The sequence below is a fragment of the Rhinoraja longicauda genome, chromosome 7 (genome assembly GCF_053455715.1).
Source record: "Rhinoraja longicauda isolate Sanriku21f chromosome 7, sRhiLon1.1, whole genome shotgun sequence".
NCBI lineage: Eukaryota > Metazoa > Chordata > Chondrichthyes > Rajiformes > Arhynchobatidae > Rhinoraja > Rhinoraja longicauda.
In genome coordinates this window covers 39,352,338-39,368,313 of record NC_135959.1, presented here as the reverse complement: position 1 = coordinate 39,368,313, position 15,976 = coordinate 39,352,338, and the positions used below count along the sequence as shown (strand labels likewise).

The window sequence follows — 15,976 nt, the reverse complement described above, 5'->3', positions numbered from 1 at the left end:
CAAAAAAGCTTATTAACTGCATCCGGTGTTCCCGATGTAGACTCCTGTATATTGGTGAGACCAAGCATAGACTTGGCGACCGCTTTGCCCAACAATTGTGCTCGATTCGCCAGAGCCTACTGGATTTCTCAGTTGCTAAAAACTTTAATTCCCATTCCTGTACTGACCTTTCTGTCTTGGGCCTCCTCCATTGCCAGAGTGAGGCCACATGCAAACTGGAGGAACAGCACCCCAATTTCACTTGGGCAGCCTAAAATTAAATGGTATGAGCATTAAACTCTTCAATTTTAGGTAACTTATACAAACACTTCCCTTCGCCATCCCTTTCTACCCCCGGCCTCTTCCCTCCCCTGCCCTTACTTTTCCGTGCCCACTCCCTGTCCCTGAACCCTGGCTGATCTTGCATCAGTTTCTCCCCCCTTCAGTAAAAGTCTGTTAACTAGCTTCACATTTCATAACATCCCTCTTGGGCCTGCACCTGTTTCAGTCTCCAGTCTTTGTCCAACATCTATCAGGTCCTCTGTTGCCTGGGGTCCTCTGTTGCCTGCTGTAATTTGTCCTGCCTCTTTTCGCTTCCAGTATTTTTCCTGCTCCCCCTACCACAATCAGTCTGAAGAAAGGTCCCAACCCAAAAAGTCACCTATCCATTTTCTCCAGAGATGTTGCCTGACCCGCTTAGTTACTCCAGCATTTTGTGTCTACCCTTATGCTCTCGACCGTACACCTGTAGAAGTATTGATGGAATATTTGTTGACCTACTGAATCTCCTCAATCTTCTTAGGAAGTAATGGCACTGATGAGCTTTCATTCTGATTGCCTCAATGTGCTGGGTCTAGGACAGATATTCAGAGATAAGCATCTCAAAGCTTTTTAAAAAAATACTTACAATTTCATATCAGAATTGTACATCCAGTAAATGTGTTTTGTCATCTTTTATATAGGAATTCAATGAAACATCACCCAGATGTCCCACAAATCCCTATGCAGCAACAAAAGCAGCATCTGAATGTATAGTTTTGTCCTATTGGGAAAATTTCAGGGTATGTTTTTATATATTATATGTTGTCAGAATATACTCTTAAGGATTTCTGCCATGCTTACAAATATTTTTGACTGGTACTTTAAATTCATCGTAAACCTTATTTTTGACTGATTTTTGTTTTCTGATTTTGGCTGACAGACTTTGAAAAAGTAATTTCAGATGCTGCACATGTTGTGCCATATCTTGCTTGCATAAAGCCTGCATGGTATCTTCACCTATCATTTGAGCACCTAATTAAAGTTTCCATTTCCATTCATTTCTATCTGGAGATCAAAGTTTTGGATGAGATTGTAAGCAAAATCACTGATTGCCCTTGAAGATGGATGCAAAAGTCTTCATAAAAATGAAAATGACAATTAACACAAATTTGTTAAAGACATATAGTCTGGGTTCTAAATGAGTTCAGAATGGGTAAAGGATAATATTATGCACATGGATTTTCAAGTGGTTTGAAAAAGTGCAATCACTGCTTCTCTTCTGGTCAATTGTGCCATTAAAATGCACATCCCATTTCTGTTACTCTAACCACCATCTCTATTCCAATCATTGTTCTCCTCTTCCTTCACCACCAATTAGTACCAGCCTTTTTCATTAATTGCTATTCATCTGTCCTTTTGTTACTACTCAGTCTTCCCAGTCACTGTTATCCACCCCTTATGATCATTATCGAGGGTCATTGTTGATGCAACGGCGACACGGTCTTTGGCATCTGATTTCTTGCTGGATATATGTGTTAGCCCCAACCAGAGGATTACCAATTTAGATGTTTTGAATTGTTCTTTAACATTTATTTGGCTTCCCTTGCATATTTAGGCCTTGGGATCCAGAGTAACTTTTTTATTTTTGCGAAATGTTCTTCTTATACAAGGACTGTATAAATGTATGAAATTCTTGTTTAGGAAATGCACAATCACAGTTACTTATCTATTATTTCATTTATAGTTTCCTGTTATTGTGACCAGAAGCAGTAATGTTTATGGACCCCATCAGTATCCAGAAAAAGTAAGTCATGTTATTCTCTAACTTGGCAAAGTCTGCAATGCATTGTACTTCCTGGAATAGTTAAACAAAGTAATTTAAACAGCACTGTAGATAATTGATGAGAAACTTTTGACACTGTTGAAATGATAAATACAATGCAGCCAACTACTGGCAGGCATTGTAGTCATACAGCACAGAAACAGCCCCTTCGCCCCAACTCTTCCATGCTGACCTGGATGCCCCTTTTATGCTAGTCCTATTTGCCCGTGTTTAACCCATATCCCTTTAAACCTTTCATATCCACGTATTTGTTCAAATGTATTTATAGTTCTGACTGGTTTGATCAGCTAGGTCAGTGGACCAAGGAACAGAAATTGGAGTTTAATTCAGGTAGATGAGAGATGATGCATTTTGGGAAGTCAAACCAGGGTAGGACTTTCACAATGAATGGCAGGGCCCTGGGAAGTGTTGTGCAACAGAAGGTCTAAAGAATACAAATTCACTGAAGGTGGTGTCGCAGATAGACATGTTGGTGAAAACGGCTTTTGGTACACTGACCTTCATCAGCTAGGGCATGCAGAATAGAAATTGGAATGTTATGTTATAGTTGTAAAAAAAAATTGTCGAGGCTGCTCATGGAGTGTTGTGCTGAGTTTAGGTCACGATCGTGTGAGGGATGACTTTATAAAGGTGTATAAAATCATAAGGGGCATAGATAGAATGAATGCACAGTCTTTTTCCCAAGGTAGGGAAATCAAGAACTAGAGGGTTTAGGTTTAAGGTGAGAGGGGAAAGATTTAATTGGAACCTGAGGGGCAACTTCTTTGGACAGAAGGTGGTGTGGAAAGAGAAACTGGTCAAGGCAGGTACAATAAAAGTCATTTAAAAGTCATTTGCACAGGTACACAGAGAAAAAAGGTTTAGGGGGATATCGGTCAAAGGCAAATGGTACTAGGTTTGATGGGCATCTTGGTCAGCATTGGGCCAAATGGCCTGTTTCTGTGCTCAGATGCCTAGAACCCGCAGAGGAGGAGGTTTGGAACCAGATACGATAGTGATGTCTAAGTAGGATTTTGACAGACCCATGAATAGGCAGAAAATGGAAGGATTATGATCATGTGCAAATATTTGGGATTAATTCAAAGCTACATCAGAATTGGCACAGAATTTGTGGGTCAAAGGGCCTGTTCCTAAGCTGCACTGTTTTATGTTTTCTGTATCATCGATGTGTAGGAGGGCTTTAAAAATGTGTAATCTTGTATTTGCAATAGATGAACAGTTCTTGTTGAAACTCCGATGTGATCCTGTTTCCTTAATTTTCTTTAGGTTATTCCAAAATTCATAGCTTTATTACAACGTAACCAAAAGTGGTAAGTAGGTTTGAGATCCGATGTTGTGTGAAAGTAAATATTCATTGGTTTGAGCTAAAAAAAGACACAGAGTGCTGGAGTAACTCAGTTCGTCAGGTAGCACCTCTGGAGAACATGGATAGTTGATATTTCAGGTCCGAACCCTTCAGGTTCAGAAACATCACCTATTTATGTTCTCCAGGGGATGCTGCCTGACCCTCAAAGTTAGTCCAGCACTTTAGGGTCATTTGTTTGTAAACCAGCATCTGTAGTTCCTTGTGTCTACATGGGTTGTAGCTGTTCATCTTGTTTTGATATATATATTTCATATTTTGTGCTCACTAAAAAGAGCAGTTGGACTTAAATTTATAATTGACATTACACAGAATTATTGGTTTGGATAATGTGCTCTGGTATGATATTTGAACCCACAATTTTCGGTAAATTTAGGCAGAAATTCTGACTGTGTCAAATTTGATAGTCATGGAATCATCCTGCGTTGAAATAGGCCCTTTGGCTCAAATTGCCCACACCGACCAACATATCCCATCTATACATACATGTCCCACTTGCTTACATTTGGCCCTTATCCCTCCAAACCTGTCATATTGCTTCTTAAATGGTGCAATAGTCCCTGCCTCAACTACCTCCTCTGACAGCTCGTTTTACACACCCACCATCTTTTGTGTGAAAAAGTTACCCTTCAGATTCCTAAATTTGATACCTGATATAATCCATAGAGCATCATTGTTGAAAGACTGGAGCGACTAAGCTTGTATACGCTGGAATTTAGAAGGATGAGAGGGGATCTTATTGAAATATATAAGATTATTCGGGGATTTGACACATTAGAGGCAGGAAACATGTTCCCAATGTTGGGGGAGTCCAGAATCAGGGGCCACAGTTTAAGAATAAGGGGTAGGCCATTTAGAACGGAGATGAGGAAAAACTTTTTCAGTCAGAGAGTTGTAAACCTGTGGAATTCTCTGCCTCAGAAGGCAGTGGAGGCCAATTCTCTGAATGCTTTCAAGAGAGAGCTAGATAGAGCTCTTAAGGATAGCGGAGTCAGGGGATATGGGGAGAAGGCAGGAACGGGGTACTGATTGAGAATGATCAGCCATGATCACATTGAATGGCGGTGCTGGCTCGAAGGGCCAAATGGCCTGCTCCTGCACCTATTGTCTATTATGTTGAGTATTTTGTTGTTGATTGATTGAAAGATGAAAGCATGGAAACAGGCCCTTCAGCCCATTGACTTCACACCAACCATTGATCATCCATTCTCACTAGTTCTATGTTATTCCACTTTCACATCCACTCACCACACACTTGGGGCAATTTACAGAGGCTGATTAACTTTCAAACCCACATATCTTTTGGATGTAGTAGGATCCGGAGGAAGCCATACAACAGTCATAGAGCCATACAACATGGATACAGGCTCTTCGGCCCGACTCACCCATGCCAACCATGATGCCCCATCTAAGATAGTCTCCTTTATATGCATTTGGTCCATATCCCTGTAATCATTTCCTGTCCATGTACTTATCCAATGTCTTTTAAATGTTGTTATTGTACCTGTCTCAATTACCTCCTCAGGCTCATTCTATCCACCCACCTGAGTAAAAGAATTGCCCCCAGTTAGTTATTAAATCTTTCCCCTCTTACCTTAAACCTGTGTCCTCTGGTTTTGATTATCCTATCCTGTGTAAAAGAGTCACAGGGAGCATGTGCAAACTCGTAACAGATAGCGCACAAGGTCAGGATTAAACTTGGGTCTCTGATGTGAGGCAGCAGCACCACCAAATGCATTACTGTGCTGCCATAATCCTGTGTTAAAGGGCTTGAGTTATAAAGAGAGATTGGACAGGCTGTGTTAATTTTCTCTAGAGCAAAAGAGACTGTGGGGTAACATAATAGAGTTATGTAAAATTATGAGAGACGTAGATAGGTAGAATCTGATTCCTGATTCTGTGTCTGAATAGGGGTTGTGAACCAAAACATGCCTGTCCATTACCTCCCCAGATGCTGCCTGATGCACTGAGTTCCTGCAGCACTTTGTTCTTTGCTCAGGATTCCAGCATCTGCAGTTTCCTGAGTGTCCGGAAACGGTTTCCCATGGTACAGGTGTTTTAAGAACTAGAAGGCACAGGGTTTCAGGTGAGGGGAGAATGAAAGTGGATCCGTGGAGTGTACATTTCATACAAAGAGCAGTTAGTATCTGGACCAATCTGCCAGAGGAAATGGTGGAGGCAAGAGCAGTAACAACACGTAATAGGCATTGGATAGGTACTTGAATGAACAAGAGACAGAGATATGAATCTAATGCCATGTTGGTTGGCATAGACTGTGGTCCAAAGGGCCTGCGTCTACAAACTCTGTTAGCCTATGATTGATCAAAGATGCTACTTATGAAACCAGCTGTGGAAAATTTGCCAGGAGCATATTTCTTTCAACTTCATATAGGATTCATTTTGAGGATGTGATGTTTGTACATAATCAGTAAATATTAAAACTTGGAGGTAAATTCATATTAATTTCATTTTTGGAAATCAAAATTCATTTATTTTCAACTTTCAGCTGTATTCATGGAACGGGAATTCAAGCACGTCATTTTCTCTATGTCACAGATGCTGCTGAGGCTTTCCTCACAATCCTTGAAAAGGGTGAACCCGGTGAGGTGTACAATATGGGCACAAACTTTGAGTTGTCAATTTTTCAGCTTGCCAAAGAGTTAGTTTACCTGGTAAGTTAAATTGAGATAGATTGGTCTTGCTGAATTTCTTAAATGATTTTCTTCATTTTCACTTCTTTCAGTATTTTACATTTCAATCTGAATGAGATTGATCTTCTTTGTTTGCCTCTGGGTGCTCAGTTGTTGAGTTCAGAATTTTAGAGATTGGAGGATGAGGAGACCTAGTGGGAAAGTGACAAGATACAGGGTCAAAGATGACCTTATCAAATGAATCAATGCTTGAATATCTGACAAGATGCAATGACTGGCATGACTCTTTTCTAAACATTCTGTGGGGAGGCGCACTGTGCTGGTGTTAGCTTTCCCTGGTCCATCCTTAGCAGACAATTGAAACCATTCTGACCCATTGAAGTCACCCAGGAGGATCAATTTCTCCCAATAATATAATTCTGGGGTTGAGGAAGGTACATGGAGGAGTGTTCTAGTAAAATGGGAATTTGGTCCTAAAGTATTAGCAGGACATTGTCTACACAATTGTTGCCAAACCCCCAGATGCTTGTAGCAATTTATGTGCATACAGTCTAAAAAATGGCTCTTCTGGCAAAGATCCAATAGACAGCCTGCGCTAAATGTGATTGAGAACTAGGTTTTCTCCATTTTCGCAAACTGCCTTCAGCCTTTTCTGCATACTGTTATTCTCCTCCAACACAAATCCACTCCATCCTCCAGTCAGATGAGGTGACAGTCTCCTGATTACATTCCCTCTCTCCAATCACTGTCAGCAGGGCTTCTATTCCTTCTTCCATCCCATATCGCCGATGATTATTATAATCGATTCCTGCATGGGCTCCCCTCTTTCTTGCCTGTAAACTTAAAACCATCCAAGAACTCAGATTCACAATTCGCATTCAGCCATCAATGTTTGCTTGCTCTCCTACATTAGTTTTTGCTTAGTATGCCTCAATCTTAAAGCACAAACAGTCATGTGCAAATTATCCCCAGAGCCTGTTCCATGCAATAAGTCATAGATAGACACAAAAAGTTGGAGTAACTCAGCGGGTCAGACAGCATCTCTGGAGAAAAGGAATAGGTGACGTTTTGGGTCTCAGCCAAAGCCATTTCATCTCAGTAGTAAATCTTGTTTGAATGTTCATCCTACATCCCTCTATTTCCTACATGTTCTCCAGTACTTTGTGCCTTTTTTGTCAACCAGCATCTGCAGCTTCTTGTTTCTATGTTCATGTGCCTGTCTAAATGCCTCTTCAACATTACTATCGTATCATCATATCTGCTTCTACCACCTTTCCTAACATCCCCATGTGTTCTTGGCGCCTACCATTCTCTATATATATAAAAACAAATTACCTCATCCATCTCCTTTAAACTCCCTTGTCAAAACGCAACCAAGTTATTAACTAGACAATTCAGACCACAAATTCTATTGAAGTTGCTATATATTTCTAGTCAGTTGAATTCTTGTTTCTTACTTGCAAGAAAAATATAGTGTTACGTTTTCTGTTTATTCTTTCTCTGGTTTAAACATTGAGTTTAAATTTTCAGATTAAAGACATTGCTTCAGAATCGGAACTTGAACTTTGGATTGATCATGTCAGTGACAGGTTGGTGCTAATGTTTGAAACCAAGAATTTTTATCAATAATTGAGCATTGATTTTTTTTTCAATTCCCTAAAGAAATTCAGCAAATTAATGTGGAAAATATTCAGGGTAATTCTTATTCCACTGCTGTCAGAATTATATCAAAGAACATAAAACAATCTGATAAATCCATGTCCATGAAAAAAGGGAAGAATTGGGCAGTTTCAGAGCTGTGACTCCCAGAGTTCTGTACCACTGCAGCTTTCCGAGTAGTTGTCTGGGTTTACAAATGACTAATTACTTTGATAAGACAATAGCTTCTTTATCACAATGCAAGAATGGGAATCATTTATGCCATCGTTTTTCAGTATGAATTTAATATTTCCTGTGCTGCTGTTGCTAATCCCACATTTTCTTTGCCTTGTATCCCTTTCATTCAACCATTTTTCCAGCATCTGAAATGTTGATACAAAAATAATTGAAATAAACTATTCATTATTGTCTGGCAAGTTATCAAGCTGATAGGGCATTTCTCTCTTCGTATATGCTACCTGAGTCCCAAATGCAATAAGCAGTCAACTCCACCTTGCTAGATGCCTTCTAGGGATTGAGCATGATTGACTCATTTGGCCTTCCAGATCGTGGAAATGTAAGGACTTGTGGGTGGAGCCTAGATAAATTAAATCAAAAAGACCTACTTAGGTGGTCAAAAAACAGTAAGCCAGGCTTTATAATAATTGGTAGAAAAATTAGAAAAGGGATGAAGATTTTTTTATTCATGCATGAATTCTGCCTGATTTTGCCCCTTTTAACGATAGGTCCTGGTTTTATTCAATGGTGGGGCAGGCTGGATGGTTTTGTGGCCTTCTTCTTTTCCTATTTCTTAGGATTTTATTATCATATGTAGTGGCAATTATACATGCATAAACTAATTTATGACATCAATTGTGGGAAATGATTCCTAGCTATATAATGCACATAATAATATTTTGAATAATTCGTATTTGAAACATTCAAGTTATCTTGCTTCAATGCAGTAATCTGTTTCAATTTAGAAATGTGATTAACAACATGCTTGGTGCACTAATTACATGCATCTCCTTGCTTTTTATTAATATTTATTTTGTCCTCTAGGCCTTCTAATGACATACGATATCCAATGAATTCAAAAAAGCTGCATAGACTTGGATGGAAACCCAAAGTATCTTGGGAAGAGGGAATTAGAAAGACAAGTATGATTAAAATATTTTTAACATGTCCAAGTTTTCTAAATCAAAAATCGAGCAATTAGTACAGTACATAATGTTTGGTGTTTCATATCTTTTATATTGGCATGAACCATGGCTAAAGTATTTTTCTATTATTGGATAGCGGAAGGGGTACAGGTGACCTGTACAAAAGGGACAGGTTACACCTTAACCGGACCAACATTCTGGCAGACAGGTTTGCTTGTGCTACACGGGTGGGTTTAAACTAGCGGGGGAGAGGGGTTGACAAATTGGGAGTATAAGGATGGAGTTAAAGGGGAAGAGAGTACAGGAAAAGTTACGAAAGATACCCCAAATAATGGGATGGAAAGTTCAAGAAGGGATAAGAGAGTAAGGTCAGGTGGAATAGGAACCGGTGTGCGAGGGGAGGTGAATACCGAATTAAAAGTGTTATATATGAATGCGCGAAGTATAAGAAATAATGTGGATGAGCTTGAGGCTCAGTTAGTATTTGGTAAGTATGATGTGGGAATTACAGAAACATGGCTGCAAGAGGACCAGGACTGGGAGCTGAATATTCTGGGGTATACATCTTATCGAAAAGGCGGACAGGTGGGCAGAGGGGGGTGGGGAGCTCTGTTGGTAAGGAATGAAATTCAGTCCCTTGAGAGGGGTGACATAGAATCAGAAGATGTAGAGTCATTGTGGATAGAACTGAGAAATTGTAAGGGTAAAAAGACGCTAATGGGAGTTATCTACAGACCCCCAAACAGTAGCCTGGATCTTGGGTGCAAGTTGCAACAGGAGTTAAAATTGGCATGTAACAAAGGTAAAGTACAGTGGTTATCGGTGATTTCAACATGCAGGGAGACTGGGAAAATCAGGTTGGTACTGTATCCCAAGAAAGGCAATTTGTAGAGTGCCTCCGAGATGAATTCTTAGAGCAGCTTGTACTGGAGCCTACCAGGGAGAAGGCAATTCTGGATTTACTGTTGTGTAATGAACCGGATTTGATAAGGTAACTCAAGGTAAAGGAACCATTAGGAGGGAGTGACCATAATATGATGTTTTAATCTGCAATTTGAGAGAAGGTAAAATTGAAAGTGTATTGCAGTTGAACAAAGGGGACTATGGAGGCATGAGGGAGGAGCTGACTGGAAAGAGGACTGGAAAGGACCCCAGCAGGGATGACGGTGGAACAGCAATGGCAGGGGTTTCTTGGAATAATCCAGAAGATGCAGGATCATTTCATTCCAAAGAGGAAAAAAGATTCTAAGGGGAGTAAGAGGCGACCGTGGCTGACAAGGGGAGTCAAGGACAGTATAAAAATAAAAGAGAAGACGCATAACATAGCAAAGATAAGCGGGAAGCCAGAGGGTTGGGAAACTTAAAAATCAACAGAGGCAAACTGAAAAGGCAATACGGGGAAAAAAGATGAAGTATGAAGGTAAGCTAGCCAAGAACATAAAGGAGGATAGTAAAAGCTTCTTTAGGTATGTGAAGAGGAAAAAAATAGTTAAGATGCTGTTCCTTGTGTCAGCATCTTCCAAACCCTCAGTTTATCACCTATTATCAAGAATGGCAAGGGCTTTGGGTACCACCTGCATGTTTCCCTTCAAGCGCTGATGATAGTGGTTGGGACAAATGCTGCAGGATATAATGGCCAGAGTTCCCCGGGGCAAAGTCTTGGGCCCAACCATTCTTGTTGCTGGATCTAAGTCCTGGATTTCTCTACCATCAACACTTTGGGAGATGCATGCTGGGATTTAGATCAAAGTTCTGAAGGAACTCAGCAGGTCAGGCAACATTTGTGGAGGGAAATGGACAGGTGACTTTTTGGGTTGGGACCCCTCTTCAAACTGAGAGTAGAAGGGAGACAGCTGGTAAGGAGAGGTAGGGGTGGAGCAAAACCCCGCAAGTGGAATACTCTAGGAATTTCTTCACACGTCGGACCACAATGTCATGGAGCTACACAGTAGTAAATGGGTCCTTCTTTCCAATCTGTCTATGCCTAGCAAGGTACCTACCTGAGCTAATGCTATTCGCTTGCATCTGACCCATACACTTCAGAAATATTCATATCCATCTATCTGTTCAATGCCTTTCCAACATACTTCAACCTCTGCAATCACTTCTCTGGCACATGTACCATATAGCCACCACTCTTTGTATGCAAATCATGGTTTCGCCAACATCCTGTGCAGCTGTAACATGACATTACAACACTTGTACTCCTCGCCCCAACTGATGTCGTATGCCCTATTCACCACCCTGTCTAATTGTGTTGCCTCTCTCAGGAAACTGTCCAAACAATTCCCGTGTTAAAGCCATTCAGGTTCTGGAAATTCATCCTTACAGAATTCACAAATCACCACCCAAATGTTTGATCTACGGATAATATTCATTCTTATGGGATTTATGGGAGGGAGGGGGGGGGTTATAAATAAACACATTTTCTGAACTTTTATTTTTAGTCACTCAATGCAATGGGGCAATAAGATTTGGAAATTATGTCGCCACATTGATTGGGTTGGCATTTTTTCTGATATACAACATTGTGAGAAGCAGCAATAGTCATGGCCAGCTCCTTAACGTTATTCCTCTGCCTTTTCTCCACTTCCACTACGTTACCCTATTGCTCCAACATCATCCGTGAACCCAAATCCTCAAATAGAGTCACAAAGTGATACAGTGTGGAAACAGGTCCTTCGGCCTAACTTGCCCACACTGGGCCAACATGTTGCAGCCACACTAGTCCCACCTGCCCGCGTTTGGTCCATATCCCTCCAAACCAGTCCTATCCATGCACCTGTCTAACTGTACTTAAATGTTGGTCTAATCCCTCCCTCAACTACCTCCTCTGGCAGCATGTTCCATACACCCACCACCCTTTGCGTGAAAAAGTTACCCCTCAGATTCCTATTAAATCTTTTCCCCTTCACCTTAATCCTATGTCCTCTGGTCACCTACTCTGGGCAAGAGACTCTGCATCTACCCAATCTATTCCTCTCATGATTTTTTTACACCTCAATAAGATTATCCATCATCCTCCTGTACTCCAAGGAATAGAGTCCCAGCCTACTTAACCTCTGCCTATAGCTCAGACCCTCTATCCATGGCAGCATCCTTGTAAATCTTCTTTGTACCCTTCCCAGCTTGACAACATCTTTCCTATAAAATGGTGCCCAGAACTGAACACAATACTCTAAATGCGGCCTCACCAACATCTTGTACAACTGCAACATGTAACTGCTTTACAGCGAATGCAGCGCCGGAGACTCAGGTTCGATCCTGACTACGGGTGCTGCACTGTAAGGCGTTTGTACGTTCTCCCCGTGACCTGCGTGGGTTTTCTCCGAGATCTTCGGTTTCGTCCCACACTCCAAAGACGTACAGGTATGTAGGTTAATTGGCTGGGTAAATGTAAAAATTGTCCCTAGTGGGTGTAGGATAGTGTTAATGTGCGGGGATCACTGGGCGGCACGGACTTGGAGGGCCGAAAAGGCCTGTTTCCGGCTGTATATATATGATATGATATGATATGATGACCTCCCAACTTCTGTACTTAATATGCTGACTGATGAAAACCAATGTGCCACCCCTTCCACTGATACCCCATTTCCTAAACTGCTAAATCTATGATCATTGTGCATCAAATAAAAAGCCACACAAATGAAGAACATGGCAGAGCTGGATTCTGAGATATCTATTGACGTCCTTAGACTGGAGAGGGAGTGGCAAAGGTGGGGCTCAGCTATGATTGCCAACCCAATTGACATGGTACCATATCCAAATCCCATTGCCCCACAGTATTGTGACTAAAAAGAAGGCAACATTTGTTGTTTCTTTTGCATGAGCCTTGTCCATCTCCTGAGACTAATGTTGGACTCGGCTGTTAAATAAAATGTTCATAAGTCATAAGCCAGTCGGCCCATCAAATCTACACCATTCAATCATGGCTGATCTATCTTTCCCTCTTAACCCCATTCTCCTGCCTTCTGCCCATAACCCCTGACACCCACACTAATCAAGAATCTGCCAATCTCCGCTTTAAAAATACCGAATGACTTGGCCTCCACAGCTGTCTGAATTCAATGAATTCCACTGATTCATTGCCCTTTGACTAAAGAAATTCTGCCTCATCTCCTTTCTAAAGGTTCATCCTTTTATTTTGAGGCTAAGCCCTCTGGTCCTAGACTCTCCCACTAGTGGAAACATCCTCTCCGCATCCACTCAATCCAGGCCTTTCACTATTCGGTAAGTTTCAATGAAGTCCCATGCCTCCCCCTCATCCTTCTAAACTGCTAAACTCTGTCATCGCCGTTAAACTACCTTAATGAGAGCTTAATAGACAGCATCTGTTCTCCTTCCCCTGTTAATCTTCTTGGTCTCAATCAAATTTGTGAGACTCGATTTCCCACACAAAGTAGTTCAAGAGGATGCCTTCCCACCACCTTCTCAAAACTAAGGACTTAAGCTAAATAAATGCCATGCACGCAACCCCAAAAATGAATTGATTAAAAGCATTAAATGAAGATTAGATCCTTTGGATAAAATACATTTGTTGAAAGAAATGGCATTTCTTTCCTCACCACTGCATGCCTCATTCTGTTCTACAGTCAATAAAGTGCTTGTTTATTTTATGTGGACACTACTGAAATTAATCAGCAGATTTGTTGTCATGTGAGATATACATTCAAAAAGAAAATTATTGGAAGTTTTTTTTATCTCTGAGATAAATTTGTTGGAATTGTTTAAAAGTACCATCTAACCTTTTTTTCCTGAATCTAGTTTGGTTTTGTTCTTTGTTGTACTATTTACTGAAATAGTCTAGCTGATTCATATACAATTTATTTTACAAAGTTCAGTAACTCTGCTGTTGCTCTATTTTTCCCTTTAGTTAAATGGTATGAAACAAACTTCTACAACTGGTCAAATGCAGAAAACGCATTGGCTCCCTTTCCATCATCAGCGCTTCATAAAGGATGCCAGCATTTATAATATATATTTAGATGTCAGCAATTCTACCTCGTTAGCAGCTTCAAATGGATCTTTTAATTTGTCACGAAGAATACAGAACTGGCTAATGCCAAAGTACTGTAATTTGTAAACAGTTCACCTCTTTCAAATATAAGAGGATTTATTTCATGTGTGGCAATATTTAAGTATTCAAATCGCTGTATTAAGAACCTGGTGATTTGTGAATAGTAAAATCAAACTCGTATAATCATGTAAACTGGATAAATAATGTACTTCAGGAAAGAAAGTAGACCACCCCTTCAGTTCCCTGTACTTGGCCAGACTCACATTTCTTGGTTGAGTCTGAATGCCATTTGGGACTAGGGTGACAGTAAATACGATATAAGGGTTGTCTTTGTTGTAAGGGATGTAATTTGTTTTCTTATCATGTAGAGTCATGTAGAGTCATCTACAGCACAAAACAGGCATTTTGGCCTACTTGGTGTACTGGTTTAGTCTCATTTGCCTGCATTTAGCCCATTGTCCTCTAAATCCTTCCTCTCCATGTATCTGTCCAAATGTCTTTTAAAAGTCGGAATTGTATCTGCTTCTATAGCTTCCTCTGAAACTCATTCCAGGTACGGACTGCCCTAAGAGGGGAAAAAGATGCCCCTGAATTTCCTCTTAAATTTCTCCCCTCTCACCCTAAGCCTATGACCTTTAGTTTTAGGATCCTCTGCCTGCCAAAAAAGATTCAATTTATCCATGCCCCTCGTGATCTTGTACACCTCAATAAAATCACTCCTCAGCCTCTTATGCTTCAAAGAAAAAAAATCCCATTCTATCCAACGTTTTCCTACAAAGCCCAAGGTTGAGGGGAGCTGGTTGGGTCTTGGTTTTAGGAAGACACACTGAGGTATTCTTTATGGGGAATCAAGATGTAAACGGATTAGACATCCATAGTAAAGATAAGGTGGTAGGGGCAAAGGATTTGAAGTTCTTGACGTGGTGGAGAGCAAAGAGTCATAGTCATATAGGAAATCATACCACCCATTGAGTTTGCCTAAGCACATAGCCACTTCTCCCATTTATTTCCCATAACCTGTTCTTTTCTTCTCGGCCCCATAAACTCCCTTAATTTCTTTTGCCATCCACATACATAGAGGCTGATTAACCTATCAACCAGTCTTTGTAGGAGGAAACTGGAACACTCAGATAAACACATGTGAAATGCCAGCCCAGTAATGCTCCTGTTCAGTTTTTGAAGACATTTAGCATTATTTTTCTTTTCCCCCCCAAATGTAATTATATAATTATTTTAGTTGCATCATTTTTGGACAGGGATAATATTAACTTGAAGATTTATGTGTAACATCTTTATTAAATGGTTTATTTTTAATCACCTAACATTTTAAACTGCTAATTATCAGGAAAGTAATTTTTTAAAATAATGTTTTACTTCGTTATATTAAGGTGATTGGGTAAAATGTTCTTATCCTTTCCTTCTCATGTCTGGCCTTCTATTATCCCAGATGGGAAAATCACAAGTAGCAACAGGCCAGATATGTCACCATGAGGTGAGTCAGTAAGTAGATCTTGTCAAATATATGCACCATGTATCGTCTGTCCATTTTTAGATCTATTGATAGTCACTACATAAATTACTGGGTAATGATGTGACTCCATTATGAGTCAATAAAATATATGCTTGTATTTATCATCCTGTTCTTGCTTTTATCCACACTCGCTCCTTATAACTGCGTAAAGAGATTCATGAATAAATGACACAGCAGTTAATACTACTGCCTAAGAACTCCAGGGACCCACAAGTTTAGTTTAGGGATGCAGCACGGAAAAACGCCCATCGGCCCACCAAGTCCGCACCGATCAGCAATCATCCTGTACACTAGCACTATCCTACACACTGGGGTTAATTTACAGAAGCCAAGTAACCTACAAACCAGTACGTCTTTGGAATGTGGAAGGAAACTGGAGCTCCTGTTCCAGTGACCTTTACGCGGTCATGGGGGGAATGTACAAACTCCGTACAGCACCCCTAGTCAGGATCGAACCCAGGTCCCTTGGTGCTGTAAGGCAGCAACTCTACCGCTGTGCCACCATGCTGCCCACTATGTTGCTGTGTGTG

General features: G+C 40.6%; 1 protein-coding gene across 2 annotated transcripts in view; it reads left to right on the top strand.

The window, feature by feature from the left end:
* The window catches only part of tgds (TDP-glucose 4,6-dehydratase), a 32,950-nt gene extending 17,177 nt beyond the window's left edge, over positions 1-15,773 (top strand). The window contains exons 6-12 of one of the 2 annotated variants that reach the window (XM_078403031.1): positions 942-1,040; positions 1,985-2,044; positions 3,350-3,393; positions 5,953-6,118; positions 7,628-7,686; positions 8,798-8,895; positions 13,772-15,773. In XM_078403031.1, the coding sequence (XP_078259157.1) occupies positions 942-1,040; positions 1,985-2,044; positions 3,350-3,393; positions 5,953-6,118; positions 7,628-7,686; positions 8,798-8,895; positions 13,772-13,872 (627 nt within the window). In that variant the 3' untranslated portion in view covers positions 13,873-15,773. The remainder of the gene's footprint in view (positions 1-941; positions 1,041-1,984; positions 2,045-3,349; positions 3,394-5,952; positions 6,119-7,627; positions 7,687-8,797; positions 8,896-13,771) is intronic. The other variant, XM_078403032.1, reaches the window with a different exon arrangement.
* Positions 15,774-15,976: the final 203 nt, after the last annotated feature.